The sequence below is a fragment of the Salvelinus fontinalis genome, chromosome 21, assembly GCF_029448725.1.
Source record: "Salvelinus fontinalis isolate EN_2023a chromosome 21, ASM2944872v1, whole genome shotgun sequence".
NCBI lineage: Eukaryota > Metazoa > Chordata > Actinopteri > Salmoniformes > Salmonidae > Salvelinus > Salvelinus fontinalis.
The window spans coordinates 25559148-25579786 of NC_074685.1; the positions used below are offsets into that span (position 1 = coordinate 25559148).

Genomic DNA, 20639 nt, shown 5'->3' on the forward strand with positions numbered 1-20639 from the left:
ATCAAGCTCTCGTCGTCCCCAGAGTCAATAAGCACCCAGAGAGATTTGGACCTGTGTTCTCAAACAGAGAACACGGGTATAAATACACAGGGGATAATGGGAAGATGGGCGACACCTGGAGGGGGGTGAAGACAAGCAAAGACATGTGAAACAGATCAGGGTGTAACTATGTTTTTTTTCTAAAAGACACACTTGTATTGGATACTTAATAATGTCCATTCCAATTTACCATACAATATTGAATATATACAGTATGTTTAAGATTAAATGAAATACATGTAATATCACAGTACCATCATTCTCATTGCTGGTCATCGAAACGGCTCTGTTGACTCTGTCATAATAACTAGGCCAGCCTCTCTGATGTAGCTCTCAGGCATGTTATATTACCTGTCCTGACTGTAAACTGATACCAGTCATGTTTTATAGGTGTCACGACTTCCGGCGAAGTTGGTGCCTCTCCTTGTTTGGGCGACGTTCGGCGGTCGTCGTCACCGGCTTTCTAGCTGCCACCGATCCATGTTTCTGTTTTCCATTTGTTATGTCTTGAGTGTACACACCTGGTTCCCATTAAGTTATTATTATTTCCCTATTTAACCCTCTGGTTCCCGTTATGTTTTGTGCACGATTATTCCTGGTTTGTGTTAGTCGTGTGTGTTAGGGTTTGTTATTCCTGCGTGGATTATTTTGGCTGATTACATTTTTCAGAGTAAAGTACGTTATTTTACTCAGTTCTGTGTCCTACGCTCAAATGCACTAACTCAAATAAACTCCCATACATTTACCCTAGGTATTTGAAAATAGAATTTGAAATAAGTATTTGAAAATGCTTTCAATTACAATTTAGAAGACTATTTGTTTTTTGACAAATAACCTTTTACTTAAATAAAAGTCCTCGTTTTGGGCTGTGTTATTTGAAACTCAAACACACAGGAAAAAATAACTAAAACACATGTATTTGAACTCAGCTTTGACTACCTGTATGGAGGCTTAATCACAATAGTCTAGTGGCTTCCTTTCCTAGTGTTCTATGCTTCATCTGCAATAATCTGAAAACAAAGGGTTAGAGATAGCAGTATGGGGGATTTCAGAAATGTGACATTTATTACCTTTCAGGATCTTTCATATCAGTGTAGACGAGGGGAAGCAGACAAACAGAGGAATCTCCTTTAGACTATTGAGACTAAGTATAGCATTGTTCAGCAATCTTATGCACTTCCTAAAATTATACAATAAGTAAACATAATAGCCTATTTATAGGCCCAATAAACCATTTGGATGGGGGAAACAAGGTTTAGCTTTCTGATTGGTGTGTCTGTGCAATTTCCTCTTTGCTTCTACATATCAGACTTGGCTGTTCATATGATGCTGATGTAACATAGGAGGAAATTAATTTTGGAAGACCCTATAAAATAGGAAGTAGATATGTCAGATATTATGTCATATATTATGTTTTTGTATCGAGAGAATGAAAAATAGAAAAGTATATTGTTTACTCACAGATGGGTTTTTGTTGAGTTGGTGCCACATCCCAAATGTATGATTAATAATATTAATTTGGCCGTGGATATAAATAAATCTACTTCAAATCCATTCTTATGTAATAGCATAAGGTATTCTTATCCAATGAGTCAGGACCATGGGTTAAATTGAGAATTTGGAAGAGCCTGATTTAGAGGAGTTAAGGTAAGGGTTGATCCAAGGTTGAACAAAAGGCTAGGGTTATGCCAATATTAGGGTTAGGGTTGTGGATGAGGCTGGAATAAGGTTTGTACCGCGATGTGGATATGAAGCTAGGGTTAGGGTTGAGGGTTAGGATTGAATCAGGATGTGGACATGAAGGTAGGGTTAGGGTTATGGTTGAGGCCAGGGGCGGTCCTGGACATAAGCGACATAAACGGTCGCCTATTTTAGTCGGCCGCCAGGGGGCCCCAACCACCCAAAAATAAAAAATGTGTAGAATTACAGGAAATTATTATTTATTTATTTATTTTTGCCATCTAGAGGTGGGCCACTAAAATGTTTTGGCAAATCTCAACTAGCCCCAAAAGGCTAGGGCTAGCCCTGGTTTAGTCTAGGGCTAGGGTTGTGGCTGAGGTTTAGGGTTGCACCAGGATGTGGACATGAAGCTAGCTTTAGGGTTTGGCTAGGGTTACTGCTGTAAGTAAAATGTATTCCATTCTAGGGTTAGGATTAGTACTTTTATACTTTTACCCTTCTTCTCTTTGACCCATGGTGCAGTAGCTCAGCTCTGGGTAGCTCCGCTCAATGTAACAAACGTTTCTTTGAAGATAAAAGAAAGGTTACCATAAGGTCTTGTAGTTGGGGATATGTTTGCATTACTTATTAATTTATGTGTGTGAAATGCTTGATTACTGAACTACAATAAAAACATGAACACTGAAAAGGTTTGGCAAGATACTGCCAGTCATTTACCTATTTTATGACTGACACCATGAGATCTGTGACCGAATGAGAGAGAAAGACACTCCTAGGTCATAAAAACCTAAGTATTGATAAGGGGTACAAATAATGTTACATACCTGTGGACAGAAGCTTAAAAAACAGAATTTGAAAAGGAACAAACATCTTTCTGTTGGGGGGAATCTACGGTCTTGGCCTACCAGCGACAAAATTATGGCAAATCCACGGTTGAATGTCTTTTTACTAGGAGTTATGCTTCCTATAGCTTTGTCCATTGGTGAGTATATTCTATGTTTCTTTACATTTCTGCATTCTCTCAATGAACCCTTTGCTTTATCACCTTGCTTTAATGTGTGCTACTGTAAAAAGTACCTGCACTCCTACTTTGTCATAATTCCTTTATGCCAGTTATATCAAAGCAAAATCAAGTAAGGCCAACACGGTTACTAAATCTAGTAGTGGAAATAATGTATTTTTTTTCCTCTGAAATTAATGACTGATGATATCATGTATTCCATCCCATCTTACATGTAAGGCTGAGTTTACATTGTGAATGGGGTCCTTTCTCAATATTATTGAGATGCAAATTGACATTTTTTGAGGGGAACATTGAGTGTGAAGATGATGCTAATATGCTAGGAATTAAAACCCCTTACTTTTCAAGCATAGGTGTGTGTTGGAAATAAAGAAGAAATCACACAACTGAGATGGTTCAAACTAGATTGAGAATGCACTTGCAAATCATAAATCCACACTGTGTTTTTACTGTTAAAGAACTCCGTCAAAACTGTCAAGAGAACATGGGCTGTCACTAGTCAGTTACTTCTTCAGTGTTGGGGAATTTACTCGGAAAAGATAGTTTAAATTGTTAACAATTACTTCAAGCTGTACTAAAGCTACCATTAAGAAAAACATAGCTCATTTAACTAAAGTGACTTAGAAAAAGTAGTTCTACGTCTAAACTACTTTGTGAAAAATTATATCTAAATCTGAAATGTCATAGACTACAAATTGCAAGAACAGATCACTCTGAAGTCAGATGTTAACAGAATGTGTAATTTAGACTATTAAAAACAAAAGGTGAGAATTAGGCACACACAAAAGTGATTAAAGTGAGAATTAGGCATTGCATACTTCACCCATATTTTATTTTTGATAAAAAAGTTGTGTAGTTCCAGTAATTCGCTACACCACTACATAGCAAAAAAATAATTCACTACTGAAAATTGCAACTTGAATTTAGTTAAACTACCACCAAGCTACTGCAAAATGTCATTAAATTACTAGTTGAACTAAATGTAGCTCACTACTCCCCAACAATGATCTTCTTCTCTCAGAACCGTTTTGCAGTAAGAAGATGGACGAGGGAAAGCCAGTGGAGGGAAAGGAAGATAACACTAAACTGCAGTATTACTACGATGAGGGGGCAGGCATCTGCTTTCCTTTCTTCTACAAAGGACTGGAAGGGAATGAGAACCGCTTCAACACAGACAGGACGTGCATGGAGGCCTGCTCTGCCAAGTTTGAGGAGCTCTACCCAGCTGCAGGTAGGCTGCTACAGAGAGTGGGGAGAGAGAGCGGTTGCTGTATGGCGGCCATTTTGTTAGGTGTAGATTCAAAGAGGACTAACAAACAGGAAGTCTATATGACAGATACAAACTGTACAGTGTTGTATTGCTGTATTGGATTGTATAATAATGGTTAGTGATTGATGAACTCATAATGGACAAGATATTGTCCAAACCATATAATAAGCAAATAGACATAGCATACACAGCAATTCTATAATCAGATTATTATGCTACGCTACTCTCTCAAAATGATCCATCCATTTAAGGAAGAATTGTTGAGCTATTCATAGAAGTTCATCAAACCCATAATTATCCCTCATATTGTCTCTCTGCTCTCTCAGATGCAGTGTGTGACCTTCGATTGGACCATGGCAGTTGCTTTGCCATGATGTTGATGTACTACTACAACGCAAAAGAGGGAACCTGCCGTATCTTCCACTACGGGGGCTGTCAGGGCAATGGCAACCGTTTCGAGACCAGAGAACACTGTCAACAGACATGCATGGGTCAGTTCACTATCTATTTTTGTGATACCACTATTTCTTATCTCTCCCTCCACGTCTGAGGTAATGATAATATGCACCCAAAGATAACAACACCTCATTTTCAATATAAAGAACCTACATATTTCTCTTTCTATCTACTGCCATGTGTAAATGCATGTTTATGTATGAAATGTGTATGAAAATAGTCTGTAGACACTGAAGGGCATTTTAGACATTGAGGTGCAATTCCTCCTTACACTGCACAACAGACACTCAGCTGACTTCAACTGTCTTGACATTTCTTCTTTAGTCCACTAGAAGTCCTTCCTCCACCACTTCATTACAACTACAGTATATTACTGATGCTTGTTCGTCCTGTTCATGTGAGATGTTCTTCTGCAGCCAAAGGAACCAGGCATGGTGCTGCACAGCCAGGAGCTAACCCAGATGAGAGTTCCACTAATGCAGGTACATCAATAACTTTTGTGCCATTTTTGTAGAGTCGATTATCTAGAGTTTGAGATCATGTTAACCCTAACAAATTAGGTAGTATCTTGATGATTATCTTGGTAATGGACCTATATTGTCATTATGAAAGAGTTCATTTTAACTGTCTGTTGTGTTTGTCCTTGTCTCAGGACTGATCGTGGGTATTTTAGGAGGAATTGTGTTCACCATGGCAGTGATCTCTGCTATTGTTCTCTTTGTTGTTCAAAGGTAGTGGGTATTCTTACAAAGTCAATACAGTAACCTTTTTTAAGGAAAGGGATGATAACAATATTTAAATGTCATGGTAATATCAATAAGTGTGTTAAATTCTGACGTTTTATAACACTCTTTTTAAAATTCACAGGAAAGGGAAATCAAGCAAAGATGGGAGAGAGCAGGAACTACCTATTGAGATGTCCTAGAGATGTATTACCCTCGACACCATTTTCAAATTCCTTTTTTGGTTTGGATTTCATTTACATTTGTTAGGAATTACATTTTGTACTCTATTTAGGTTGAATAAAAAAGGAAAATGCCATGCTTTATCTATATATTTTACTTTTTTTTTTACTGTGGAATGTTTTTGACATTGGATAAATTTTAAACAATGGCTAGACATTATCCCCCTTGTATTTGCTGTTGACATAGTTAGTACAGTAGGTAATGAGCATTAACCAACCTGTAAATAATAGAAAACTGCAGGTTGAATGTTGTAACAGGACTGATCTGATCAACTCTGATCTGATCAAAAGCATTGATCAACTCTCAAACTGGTCTCAGACTTATATACTGTATATGTATATACTATCGGTCCAAAGTTTTAGAACACCTACTCATTCAAGGGTTTTTCTTTATTTTCACTATTTTCTACTTTGCAGAATAATAGTGAAGACATCAAAACTATGAAATAACAAATGGATTCATGTAGTAACCAGAAAAGTGTTAAACAAATCAAAATATATTTTACATTTGAGATTCTTCAAAGTAGCCACCCTTTGCCTTGATGACAGCTTTACACACTCTTGGCATTCTCTCAACCAGCTTCACCTGGAATGCTTTTCCAACAGTATTGAAGGAGTTCCCACATATGTTGAGCACTTGTTGACTGCTTTTCCTTCGGTCTGTGATCCAACTCATCCCAAACCATCTCAATCTGAGGCTTTTAACTCTAATTAACTTATTCTCTGCAGCAAAGGTAGCTCTGGGTCTTCCTTGTTGGTTTTTGCGACTGCACTTGAAGAAACCTTCAAAATTATTGAAATGTTCCGGATTGACTGACCTTCATGTCTTAAAGTAATGGTGGACTGTCGTTTCGCTTTGCTTATTTGTTCTTAACTGACTTGCTTAGTTAAATGAAGGTTAAATAAAAAAAACACTTATGACCCTTTCATACACAGACCAAAATCCCACTAATTTACCATGCCTGCTTTTTTATATCAGCTTTTGTGTATATCTAAAGCGGAAGAGGGTTAAAAACTATGGTAAATTAAAAGCCACCTCAAATCAAATTGTATTTGCCACATGCGTCAATTACAGCAAGTGTAGACCTTACAGTGAAACGCTTACTCACAAGCCCTCAACCAACAATGCAGTTAAGACATCATGGGAAAATCAAAAGAAATCAGCCAAGACCTCAGAAAAAAAAGTGTAGACCTCCACAAGTCTGGTTCATCCTTGGGAGCAATTTCCAAACACCTGAAGGTACCACGTTCATCTGTACAAACAATAGTACGCAAGTATAAACACCTTGGGACCACCCAGCCGTCATATCGCTCAGGAAGGAGACGCATCCTGTGTCCTGGAGATGAACGTACTTTGCTGTGAAAAATGCAAATCAATCACAGAACAACTGCAAAGGACCTTATGAAGATGCTGGAGGAAACGGGTACAAAAGTATCTATATCCACAGTAAAACGAGTCCTATATCGACATAACCTGAAAGGCTGCTCAGCAAGGGAGAAGCCACTGCTCTAAAACCGCCATAATAAAGCCAGACTACGGTTTGCAACTGCACATGGGGACAAAGATCGTACTTTTTGGAGAAATGTCCTCTGGTCTGATGAAACAAAAATAGAACTGTTTGGCTATAATGACCATCGTTATGTTAGGAGGAAAAAGGGGGAGGCTTGCAAGCTGAAGAACACTATCCCAACCGTGAAGCACGGGGGTGGCAGCATCATGTTGTGGGGGTGCTTTGCTGCAGGAGGGAGTGGTACACTTCACAAAATAGATGGCATCATGAGGTAGGGAAATTATGTGGATACATTGAAGCAACATCTCAAGACATCAGTCAGGAAGTTAAAGTTTGGTCGCAAATGGGTCTTCCAAATGAACAATGTCCCCAAGCATACTTCCAAAGTTGTGGCAAAATGGCTTAAGGACAACACAGACAAGGTACTGGAGTGACTATCACATAGCCCTGACCTTAATCCTATAGAACATTTGTGGGCAGACCTGAAAAAGCATGTGTGAGCAAGGAGGCCTACAAACCTGACTCTGTTACATCAGCTCTGTCAGGAAGAATGGGCCAAAATTCACCCAACTTATTGTGGGAAGCTTGTGGAAGGGTACCCAAAATGTTTGACCCAAGTAAAAAAATTTGAAGGCAATGCTACCAAATACTAATTGAGTGTATGTAAAGTTCTGACCCACTGGGAATGTGATGAAAGAAATAAAAGCTTTAAATGAATAATTCTCTCCTATTATTCTGACATTTCACATTCTTAAAATAAAGTGGTGATCCTAACTGCCCTAAAACAGGGATTTTTTACTAGGATTAAATGTCAGGAACTGTGAAAAACTGAGTTTAAATGTATTTGGCTAAGGTGCATGTAAACTTCCAACTGTACAACTTCAACTGTACATTGTTCATCCTGCCTCAGTCAATAATTTCACTGCTTTTCCCTCAGTAATGTGCACAGGATGGCAATTAGTATTTACAAAATGGAGGTGACAGACATTTTAGTAATATGAGAGAATAGAGATTTTATATAATGTTGTTATATAATGGTGTAAGCAGCTTTGGTCATACATGATTATCATCTATAAGCATTTAATCTGGAAATATATCCAGATATTCTAACATGTTATCTCTACTGCCATGCAGTATGGTATCGCATATAAACTACATGACTGCATTTGAGTAAATCTCTAATCTCTAAAAAAGAAAGAAGTCACTTTTAATTCTGATGACTGACGCATGCCGAGCATGTGTGTGGAGAGGCAGGAGTTAACTTCTCTCTCTAAGAAAGGGGAGGGGAGAGAGAACCCTTGCTTGCAAGCGTTCTAAATTCAGTACTCCCCTGGGAATAGAGTAAACTCAGCTCAGATACGCTGTGTGCTCTGCTGTCACAGTGTTTACATAAACATTTTTACGGCGCAACCTTGTCGTTTTTAGTATAGGTTGGATTTTAACGACAGAAAAACAAGGAAGTCAATTCGTTTTTTATCGAGCTTCAGTATTGTCCAGTACATATAATATTGCACTCACGTTTAATTGAATAAATACGATTTTGAAAGAAATGGAGGTGCTCCTCAACGAGGATTTGGCAGCTTTGTCAGATTTGGATGAACAAAGTTTGTTCGAATCCTTGAGTCAACGGTTCAGACAAGATCGCATCTATGTAAGTAACGTTAAAAGTTCAGATTTATGTGCATGTGACTGCTGTGAAAAATATACAACATTTCCTCGTAATACGGGAACAAATTGTATCTGACCAATGATTAAATGTTAACACTGATACTGTTTTGTTATTGTGACGAGACCATTGCTGTGCTTCAGGTTATATCACTTTGACACTACAGTACAATCCCTGGACACGATTCTGTCAGCCTGCAACCTCCCCCCATGTTCTACCACGTCACCCATGTGTACACAGGACTCTGCACTCTGTAAAAATCCCTGTAATTTGATGTATTTTAATCTGCAACAAATCCCAACCACTCATACCTCAACCCTCAACATACTGATAGATTATCTAAATCTGTTTCAATGTATTTTATTACTTGACAAGGCAGTAAACTCAACCATGTTGAAGGGTTGGGATCGAGGAATAACACAAATATGCAGTCTAGTGGAGGCTGCTGAGGGGATGCTGGCTCATAATAATGGCCGGGAATGGAGTAGATGGAATGGTATCAAACACACCATTCCAGCCAGTATTATGAGCCGTCCTCCCCTCAGCAGCCTCCACTGATGCAGTCATATATCAACATGCCATTTTAATTCATGTCATTGTTGGCTGACAGAACAAAGACCTTTGTGCAGTGACACGAGTGGTGTTTGTCTTTGTATGTACAGTACACATTAATGACCCGCCAGCTGTATGTTCTTAATGTCTTCGTTCAGCCACGACTCGGTGAAACCTAAAATAGATTAGGATATAAATGGCCTGATTTATTTTGAGATGTTTCCATTTTCAAGTAAGGAAAACAGGTTTACTCTGCTAATGTGTAAGGGAGGTTTCATTAACAGTGGAGGCTAACAACATGAGTTGACTTCAGTTTGAAAGGAAAACACTTGAAAACCAGTTTAACCTTGTCATTGATGGTAAACTTTTTCTCGCTCTCTTTCTTCCCCTGCCTATCTCTACCAGACCTACATTGGGGACATCTTGGTGGCCATAAATCCTTTTAAATACCTTCCTCTCTATGAGAAAGAGGTAAGTACTCCTACAAGACAAATAAGCATTCAGCTGTGCTGGTAGACTTTGTCCTAAAAGCTGCCCTAGCTGTCCAATGACTCACTATGACCTGGAAAACATGGATGCTCCACCAAGGCTTTTCAAAGGCTTTTACACTTAAGCTTGCCTTATGGATTTAACCAACATAACTGACCAGTAATCTTTAGAAAAATCGACTAAACTGTTTGTAGACAGTGGCTTTAGAGATGTTCCTCCTTGTATCTGTTCAGGTATCAGAGAGCTATAAGTACCATGAGAAGACCAAGCTACCTCCTCACATATTTGCTGTGGCAGACAGGGCCTACCAGTCCATGCTGGGACGGTTAGCCACAGGACCCCGAAACCAATGCATTGTGATCAGGTGGGTCCATTAACCTCTTATGGCTGCAGGGGCAGTATTGAGTAGCTTGGATGAAAGGTGCCCAGAGTTAACGGCCTGCTTGGTCGATTTTTAACCCAGCCCCTATTGAATACACAGTGTGATATGGATCTGTTTGCACTTGCTACGGCTTCCACTAGATGTCAACAGTCTGTAGAACCTTGAATGAGGCTTCTACTGTGATGTGGAGCCGGATGGGAGCTGTTTGAGTTAGTGGTCTGGCAGAGAGCCAGGTCCTGGTCACGCGCGTTTCACATGATAGCGACCTGCGTTCCATTGCTTCTCTACAGACAAAGGAATTCTCTGGTTGGAACGTTATTGAATATTTATGATAACAACATCCTAAAGATTGATTTTATACTTAGTTTGAAATGTTTCTACGACCTGTAATAACTTTTTTAACTTTTCGTCCGACGTTCGGCTGGACCTGCATGAGTGTTTGGATTTGTGTTCTAAACGCGCTAACAAAAGTAGCTACTTGGACATAAACAGTTATTGTGGAACTATGATTCCTAGGAGTGCATTCTGATGAAGATCAAAGGTAAGGGAATATTTCTAATGTTTTTCTGACTTCTGTTGACTCCAACATGGCGGATAAAAAATAAAAATAAATTCTGAGCGCCGTCTCAGATTATTGCATGGTTTGCTTTTTCCGTAAAGTTAAAAAAAAATCTGACACAGCGGTTGCATTAAGAGCAAGTGTATCTTTAATTCTATGTAAAACATGTATCTTTCATCAAAGTTTATGATGAGTATTTATGTTATTTGACGTGGCTCTCTGCAATTTCTGAGGCATTTCTGAACTTGGCGCCAATGTAAACTGAGGTTTTTGGATATAAATATTAACTTTATCGAACAAAACATATATGGATTGTGTAACATGAAGTCCTATGAGTGTCATCTGATGAAGATCATCAAAGGTTAGTGATTCATTTTATCTATTTCTGCTTTTTGTGACTCCTGTCTTTAGCTGAAAAATTGCTGTGTTTTTCTGTGATTTTGCGGTGACCTAACATAATTGTTTGTGGTACTTTTGCTGTAAACCCTATTTGAAATCGGACACTTTGGTGGGATTAACAACAAGATTACCTTTAAAATGGTATAAGATACATGTATGTTTGAGGAATTTTAATTATGAGATTTCTGCTTGAATTTGGCACCCTGCACTTTCACTGGCTGTTGTCATATCATCCCATTAATGGGATTGCAGCCATAAGAAGTTTTATCAGTCTACAGTAGTACTTTACTGAGCCAAGCTGTACTGCACCAGCCTGTCACACATCCACTATAATAGTTGCTGGAAACATGTTATAAAGGATAATGTGAACCAAATATATCCATGCCAGCACAGTTTAGTTTGGGTTGACACGATTGTGTCTAAAAGGTATAAGGTGTCCTGAACACCACCCTAACAAACGGCAACAGACACCAGTGTCAGGTGTGTCTGCTTTGCTCAGGTCAGCGGTTCTTTTTTTCTTTCACATTGACATGCCAGTCCCAGTACAGCAGCTGCTTAGCTGTGTTAGCCTGTGTTTGTTGTGCCTGCAGACCAGCAGGCCCAGGCTTGCATCATTTCAGCATGACCCTGCTGCTCTACACTGTAGCAGTAAATAGGTCTTGTGTAGCCTCCTGGTGAGAACACAGATTTCCTTGTCTGCCTCTGGTGACCTTCATCTAGCGTGAAATATGGAACCCTTTTATTGCAGAGGGAAGAAAAACATACTTGTGGCCATGTAGTGTATGTTGACACTTGCTCTTCGAACATCTCATTCCAAAATCATGGGCATTAATATGCCCTTGATTCCCCCCTTTGCTGCTATAACAGCCTCCACTCTTGCTGTGGGGACTTACCTCCATTCAGCCAAAGAGCATTAGTGAGGTCGGGCAGTGATGTTGGGTGATTAGGCCTGGCTCGCAGTCAGCGTTCCAATTCATCCCAAAGGTGTTCGATGGGGTTAACGTCAAGTTCTTCCACACCGATCTCGACAAACCATTTCTGTATTGGGGAAATGGTCATGCTGAAGCAGGAAAGGGCCTTCCCCAAACTGTTGCCACAAAGTTGGAAGCACAGAATCATCTAGAATGTCATTGTAAGGGAAAGGGGGATACCTAGTCAGTTGTACAACTGAATGCATTCAACTGAAATGTGTCTTCCGCATTTAACCAACCCCTCTGAATCAGAGAGGTGCGGGGGGCTGCCTTAATCGACATGCACATCAGCGGCGCCTGAGGAACAGTGGGTTAACTGCTTTGTACAGGGGCAGAACAACAGATTTTTACATTATTGTATGCTGTAGCATTAATATTTCCCTTCACTGGAACTAAGGGGCCTAGCCCGAACCATGAAAAACAGCCCCAGATCATTATTCCTCCTCCACCAAACTTTCCAGTTGGCACTATGCATTCGGGCAGGTATTGTTCTCCTGTCATCCGCCAAACCCGGATTGGTCTGTCGGACTAGCAGATGATGAAGTGTGATTCATCCCTCCAGAGAATGGATTTCCACTGCTCCAGAGTCCAATGGTGATGAGCTTTACACCACTCCAGCTGCCGCATGGTGATCTTAGGCTTTTGTGCGGCTGCTCGGCCATAGAAACCCATTTCATGAAGATCCCGACAAACAGTTATTGTGCTGACGTTGCTTCCAGAGGCATTTTGGAACTCGGTAGTGAGTGTTGCAACCGAGGACAGAAGACTTTTACGAGCTGTACACTTCAGCACTCAGCAGTCCCGTTCTGTGAGGTTGTGTGGCCTACCACTTCGCGGCTGAGCAGTTTTTGCTCCTAGAGATTTCCACATCCCAATAGGGATGCAACGGTACAGTGGGCCCACGATTCGGTATGTATCACGGTTTGTGGGCCACGGTAACGGTACGGTTTCGGTGTCTTTATATTTAAGAAAAACATAAAAACATCACCCTTTAAACAATGAACTCTTTATTTTGCCTTTTGACAAATAAAACTTTCCATTCCGAAAAATGTCAGCACCAGGCCTGGTTTCTGTCTCCACTGTAGGAAATCAAGGGGAGAAAAACATTCAAATTAAAAGTGCTTCTTAGCTTTGACTACCTGTAGGTGCTTTGCCTTCTCTATTTTAAATAAACAGGGTACGCACTTGTATAGGCAATATTAAATGTAAAAATAACAAAGTGCAACATCAATTTGGTACCCTATATGAGGTATCTATTCCTTTTATGTTGAGGTTCTTCTGTAAAAAGATAAGCATGTCAACATTCTCTGAAGGAAGACGAGAACGACTTGCACTGACAATGTCGCCTGTGGTGGAAACTTTCACTTGCAACAGAGGTTCCCGGGACACTCAGGCAAGTTTTGCAACATGGGGGAACTTTGACTGGTTTGTTTTCCACCACACTAAAGGATCAACATGAAGGCAACCTGCTGAGGTGACCACCTCCTCAATAATTTTGGAAAAGGGCTTGGTCTGCTCCTCTGCTTTGAAAAGCTCCCCAAATAACTCTGACATGGTGGTCTTCTTTTGAGGGGATAATGAGGATGGAGTTTCTTCCTTTTTGAATGGCCCTGCTAGCACTGCTTGAAACTGCAAGAAAAATTTGTGAAGGTATTATTAAGTGTTAGTGACACACATCTCATCAAAAAAACATATCTCATCACATTTTAACGCACATGATAACAAAATGATAAAAAATATAATAAAATCATTTAAACATAGATCAAATACCTGATGTTCATGCTCCACAATTTCTTTGACGAGATCCTTGTACAGTCGTGGCCAAAAGTTTTGAGAATTACACAAATATACATTTTCTCAAAGTTTGCTGCTTCAGTGTCTTTAGATATTTTTGTCAGATGTTACTATGGAATACTGAAGTATAATTACAAGCATTTCACTGTGAAATGCTTTTATTGACAATTACATGAAGTTGATGCAAAGAGTCAATATTTGCAGTGTCGACCCTTCTTTTTCAAGACCTCTGCAATATGCCCTGGCATGCTGTCAATTAACATCTGGGCCACATCCTGACTGATGGCAGCCCATTCTTGCATAATCAATGCTTGGAGTTTGTCAGAATTTGTGGGTTTGTTTGTTCACCCGCCTCTTGAGGATTGACCACCAGTTTTCAATGGGATTAAGGTCTGGGGAGTTTCCTGGCCATGGACCTAAAATATCAATGTTTTGTTCCCCGGGCCACTTAGTTATCACTTTTGCCTTATGGCAAGGTGTTCCATCATGCTGGAAAAGGCATTGTTTGTCACCAAACTGTTTCTGGATGGTTGGGAGAAGTTGGTCTCAGGATGTGTTGGTACCATTCTTTATTCATGGCTGTGTTCTTAGGCAAAATTGTGAGTGAGCCCACTCCCTTGGCTGAGAAGCAACCCCACACATGAATGGTCTCAGGATGCTTTACTGTTAGCATGACACAGGACTGATGGTAGCGCTCACCTTGTCTTCTCCGGGCAAGTTTTTTTTCCGGAGTAAAGGAGAAAATGACTTTACTGAAATGCAGTGGAAATGTTTTTGGGGGGATTCAGTTAATTTGCATGGCAAAGTGGGACTTTGCAATTAATTGCAAATCATCTGATCACTCTTTAACATTCTTGAGTATATGCAAATTATCATCATACAAACTGAGGCAGGAGACTTTGAAAATTTATATTTGTGTCATTCTCAAAACTTTTGGCCACGACTGTAGACTGTCACAGCAGGCTGGCAGGGATTTAAACCTTGGATCAAGGGCTGTAGCTCTGTAAAGATAGTCTAGAAGATCCGGGTCTGGGTATCTTCTCTCCAAGTCCTGAGAGATTTCTGCCTTGGCCTCCCTGATGGTTGCACCGTCCTCAGGACCAGGTGCCATGGATTTGAGAATCATTGTCTTTAGAGGGAGAATCATTGAGGTGGGACTTGTTACACTGCTCATGAGAGTTGTCTTTGTTTTCAGGGGGTTGAGTTCCTGAATGAGTTCTTCTGCCAGGTTCAGTTCACTGTCAGTCAGCATGGCTATATCTTGGACTGACTTCTTCACAGCCTTGTCCAATACAGCAGAGTAGATGGCCGGGTGCTGTTCCAAATAACGTTCTAGCATGTCATGATTGGTATTCCAACGGGTTGCGATATCATGGATTAATTTGTGCTTTGGTATATCTAGTGTCTCTTGCTTGACTGTCAACTTGGTGAGCGGTGGTGCTTTTGTGAAGAAAAAAAGTCACCGCTTTTCTGCCCTCCCCCGGGAGGCGGGACACTGCCTTGAGAGAGACTGCCCTCTTGGCTGTGAGGTTCAGGATGTGTGCAAAACATCCGACGTGGGGCCCAAACCCATCAGCTTCACGTTTGGCATTCACAGTGTTTTGTGCGTTATCTGTAGTGGCTGGGATTGTGATATTTGGTCTCTCTAGCTTCCACTAAGTCACAGCAGTCATTAATTCTAGGGCTAATTATGTACTTGTATGACTCATACAGGGGAGGAGTTTGCAACAAGTAGCTCTTCATCTCCTGATCCAGTACATAGTGAACCGTCACAGTGAGGTTGCTCTGGAGGTCCAACTATCAGTGGAGAGCGCTAGATAGGGTGTCTGTCAATTTCTTTTCAATGGCTCTCTGTGATGTTTGGGAATTACTTTACTGCTGAAATGTGTGTGGGAGGGGACATTGTAACGCGGTTAAAAAAAAATCATCAGGTGACACAATCCCGAGTCAGTAACCACTGAGTAGGGCTGCAAATCTTTGGCTATGAATACTCCCACTGCTTTTGTTATTTCTTCATGTTTTTCAGAATTTGTCATAAATTGTTGTTGGAAGGCAGCAGCGAGAGATTGTGTTTTCACTAACGAGTGGACTCTCCTTGCTCCAGTTCCATCTGCAAGGGATACGGCCGGGTGATGGCGACGTAAATGACACATGTTAGAAGTGTTTCCACTCAAGTAGCCGACAGTGACAAGCAATGTAGGGCCTCCCGGGTGGCGCAGTGGTCTAGGGCACTGCATCGCAGTGCTAGCTGCGCCACCAGAGTCTCTGGGTTCGCGCCCAGGCTGGGCTGGGTTCGCACCCAGGCTCTGTCGCAGCCGGCCGCAACCGGGAGGTCCGTGGGGCGACGCACAATTGGCATAGCGTCGCCAGGGTTAGGGAGGGTTTGGCTGGTAGGGATATCCTTGTCTCAGTATGTAAAAATGTAATAAAATGTATGCACTCTACTGTAAGTCGCTCTGGATAAGAGCGTCTGCTAAATGACTAAAATGTAAATGTAAAAAGGAGCACCGAGCACGTCCCCATTCTCATCGACGGGGCTGCAGTGGAGCAGGTTGAGAACTTCAAGTTCCTTGGCATCCACATCGCCAAACAAACTAACATGGTCCAAGCACACCAAGACAGTCGTGATGCGGGCACGACAAAACCTATTCACCCTCAGGAGATTGAAAACATTTGGCATGGGTCCTCAGATCCTCAAAAGGTTCTACAGCTGCACCATCGAGAGCATCCTGACTGGTTGCATCACTGTCTGGTATGGCAACTTCTCAGCCTACGAACGCAAGGCACTACAGAGGGTAATGCCTAAAGCCTATTTGTATAATTAGTAGGCAAATAACGTTCTAGCATGTCATGATTGGTATTCCAACGGGTTGCGATATCATGGATTAATTTGTGCTTTGGTATATCTAGTGTCTCTTGCTTGACTGTCAACTTGGTGAGCAGGCCGCAGTTTCACAATCATGTCCTTTTGTTGAGGGAAGGTTGTTGTCCTTGCACCAGACGGTCAGGTCTCTGACCTCTACCCTATAGGCTGTCTCATCGTTGTCGATGATCAGGCCTACCACTTGTGTCATCAGCAAACTTAATGATGGTGTTGGAGTCGTGCCTGGCCGTGCACCCCTGAGGGGCAACCGTGTTGAGGATCAGTGTGGCGGATGTGTTGCTACCTACCCTTACTACCTGGGGGCGGCCCGTCAGGAAGTCCAGGATCCAGTTGCAGAGGGAGGTGTTTAGTCACAGGATCCTTAGCTTATTGATGAGCTTTGAGGGCACTATGGTGTTGAACGCTGAGCTGTTGTCAATGAATAGCATTCTTACATAGGTGTTCCTTTTGTCCCGGTGTGAAAGTGCAGTGTGGCGTGCAATAGAGATTGCAACATTTGTGGATTTGTTGGGGCAGTATGCAAATTGGAGTGGGTTTAGGGTTTCTGGGATAATGCTGTTGATGTGAGCCATGACCAGCTTTTCAAAGCATTTCATGGCTACAGACGTGAGTTCTACGGGTTGGTAGTCATTTAGGCATTTTATGTTAGTGTTCTTGGGCACAAGGACTATGGTGGTCTGCTTGAAACATGTTGGTATTACAGACTCCGACAGGGAGAGGTTGAAAATGTCAGTGAAGACACTTGCCAGTTGGCCAGCGCATGCTCGGAATACACGTCCTGGTAATCCGTCTGGCCCTGCAGCCTTGTGAATGTTGACCTGTTTAAAGGTCTTACTCACATTGGCTGCGGAGAGCGTGAACACACAGTCGTCCAGAACAGCATATATTCTCATGCATGTTTTCGTGTTACTTACTTCGAAGCAAGCATAGAAGTTATTTAGGTCTTCTGGAAGGCTCGTATCACTGGGCAGCTCCCGGCTGTGCTTCCCTTTGTTGTCTGTAATAGTTTGCAAGCCCTGCCACATCTGACGAGCGTTGGAGCCTGTGTAGTGAGATTCGATCTTAGTCCTTTATTGGCGCTTTGCCTGTTTGATGGTTCGTAGGAGGGCATAGTGGGATTTCTTATAAGCTTCCGGGTTAGAGTCCCGCTCCTTGAAAGCGGCAGCTCTACCCGTTAGCTCAGTGCGAGTGTTGCCTGTAATTCATGGCTTCTGGTTGGGATATGTACGGGTTGGGATATGTACGTACAGTCACTTTGGGGACGACGTCATCGATGCACTTATTGATGAAGCCAGTGACTGATGTGGTGTGCTCTTCAATGCCATTGGAATAATCCCGGAACGTATATCAGTCTGTGCTTGCAAAACAGTACTGTAGTTTAGCATCTGCTTCATCTGACCACTTTTTTTATAGACCAAGTCACTGGTGCTTCCTGCTTTAATTTTAGCTTGTAAGCAGGAATCAGGAGGATAGAATTAGGGTCATTGTTCTGATGTCCAGAACCTCTTTTCGGTCATAAGAGATGGTAGCAGCAACATTATGTTCAAAGTAAGTTACAAACAATGCGGAAAAAAAACAAAATAGCACGGTTGGTTAACTTCTCTGGGATATGTGGGACGCTAACGTCTCACTTGGCCAAAAGCCAGAGAAAATGCAGCGCGCCAAATTCAAATAAAATACTATAAAAATCAAACTTTCATTAAATCACACATGAAAGATACCAAATTAAAGCTACATTGGTTGTGAATCCAGCCAACATGTCAGAATTCAAATAGGCTTTTCGGCGAAATCAAACAATGCTATTATCTGAGGATAGCAACAGAGTAAATAAAGTGAGATAAGCATATTTCAACCCTGCAGGCACGACACAAAACGCAGAAATAAAAATATAATTCATGCCTTACCTTTGACGAGCTTCTGTTGTTGGCGCTCCAATATGTCCTATAAACATCACAAATGGTCCTTTTGTTCGATTAATTTCGTCGATATATATCCAAAATGTGAATTTATTTGGCGCGTTTGATCCAGAAAAACACTGGTTCCAACTTGCGAAACGTGACGACAAAATATCTCAAGTTACCTGTAAACTTTGCCGAAACATTTCAAAGTACTTTTGTAATACAACTTTAGGTATTTTTTTAACGTAAATAATCAGTAAAATTGAAGACGGGATGATCTGTGTTCAATACAGGATTAAAACAAACTGTAGCTAGTGTGGCAAACCTCTTTAAGTGGGAAACTGTCACCAAATTACCCCAGAATGAGAGTTCTTTCAAACAGGACAGTACCTGTGTGTTTGTTTCTCCGTCATGGTCCACCCAGGTCGTAGGCAAGGTCAAGGATAGCAGGGTTCGGTACACGAATCGGGTTCTCGGTATGTCCAGGTCCAAACGCCAACAGGTAAGTCCAAAACAGTCCAGCTCATACACAGTAAATCCAGCCAATATCTATTGTCTCTTTCTCTACGGTTCATAGATCCTTCCACCCCTCTCTTTCTCTTCCTGGTTTTTCTTGACCCTTTATCTGTGTGTCGGTTCCACCTTCTGAGGGTTCCCCTTGCTTCTGGGACTTGTAGTTTTGGCAGTCGGCCATTTTGTGATCTGTAGTTCTGATCGGGGTGGCCATTTTAGTGATCGGGCAGAGCCCGTTTATTAGTTCTGCTCTCACATATCTGCCATTTATCACTCGACCCCCTTCTTTGCCACACTAGCTTTCTGGTCACGCGCCTCTAACAAATAGGACACTTCCAGTGACCCTAGTTCAAGATGGCCGTACTTCTTCATTACACAAAGGAAAAAACCTCAACCAATTTCTAAAGACTGTTGACATTCAGTGGAAGCGGTAGGAACTGCAAGAAGGTCAATTAGAAATCTGGATTCCCAATGGAAGCCATTGAAAAGAGAGTGACCTGAAAAAAAAAGATCTGAATGATTTGTCCTCAGGGTTTCGCCTGCTAAATAAGTTCTGTTATACTCATAGACATGTTTTAGAAACTTCATAGTGTTTTCTATCCAAAACTACTAATAATATGCATATCTTATCTTCTGGGGATGAGTAGCTGGCAGTTGAATTTGGGTATGCTTTTCATCCAAACGTGAAAATGCTGCCCCCTATCCTACAGAAGTGAAGAGCCAATCAAACGGCAGCCATCCTTTCTGGCGCCATCTTTCATATCACTCTCCTTTTCTTTTTCTCTCTCTCTCTCCCTGCAAATCCCCTCTGAGTTTTTCTCATCCCCTCTCCTCAGGAGTCCAATGTGGTATCCTAGATTTTTGTAGTTATCACAAAACAATCTCATGTAAAAAAAAATTGAGCAGATTTGGGATCCATATTTACAATACCACTATATCAATGGAGCATGGTCAGATCACTGCAGCCTTCCGTATCAAGCTACAGAGGTTTCCACTACAGTAATATGGATTGCTCCCTAAGGAATGAATTTACACTGGGTCTGCCCCGGCATAAACCTACAGTAAACTTGGTTAACATGAGGGAGGTTCTCCTCAATGTGTTTAGCAGAAGTTTAGGAGTTTAACTGTAATGTAGTCCTGTCAATCATTCTAGTGGAGGATATTTTGTACTGTACTTTGCGGATGTTTGCTCTCCACTGCTGCAGGCTACAGCGTCTCCCTGTTTTTTAAATGTAGGTGTAGGGATTTTAATACTGTAATTTCAAACACTTAGTCATTTCCATGAAAGTGAAACATATGCAACCTTCATGTTAATGTTTCATCTTTAACGTTTGTCAAAAGCCACGTCATATCCCTTTTCTCTAAGATAAAATGTGCTTGAAATTGCAGAACTGGTATTGCTGACATCTACAGGATGTACACTGAGTGTACATAACATTAGGAACACCTTTCTAATAAGAGAGTTGCACCCTCTTTTGCTGTCAGTACAGCCTCAATTTGTCGGGGCAAGGACTCTGCAAGGTGTCAAGCGTTCCACAAGGAGGCTGGCCCATGTTGACGCCAATGCTTCCCACAGTTGTGTCAAGTTGGC

The 20639-nt window shown here is 41.3% G+C and overlaps 2 protein-coding genes across 2 annotated transcripts in view; both read left to right on the forward strand.

Annotated features, from left to right (window-relative positions):
- The first annotated feature begins 2617 nt into the window (after positions 1-2617).
- On the forward strand, positions 2618-5520 carry LOC129818493 (amblin-like). The gene is made up of 6 exons (XM_055874438.1): positions 2618-2701; positions 3762-3971; positions 4337-4501; positions 4883-4948; positions 5119-5197; positions 5334-5520. The coding sequence occupies exons 1-6, from the start codon at positions 2638-2640 to the stop codon at positions 5389-5391; spliced, it is 642 nt and encodes a 213-aa protein (XP_055730413.1). The 5' UTR covers positions 2618-2637; the 3' UTR covers positions 5392-5520.
- A 2744-nt stretch (positions 5521-8264) lies between these two features.
- The window catches only part of LOC129818491 (myosin-IIIb-like), a 59829-nt gene continuing 47454 nt past the window's right edge, over positions 8265-20639 (forward strand). Inside the window, exons 1-3 of the mRNA XM_055874435.1 lie at positions 8265-8592; positions 9565-9630; positions 9882-10012. Of these exons, the coding sequence (XP_055730410.1) occupies positions 8491-8592; positions 9565-9630; positions 9882-10012 (299 nt within the window). The 5' untranslated portion in view covers positions 8265-8490. The remainder of the gene's footprint in view (positions 8593-9564; positions 9631-9881; positions 10013-20639) is intronic.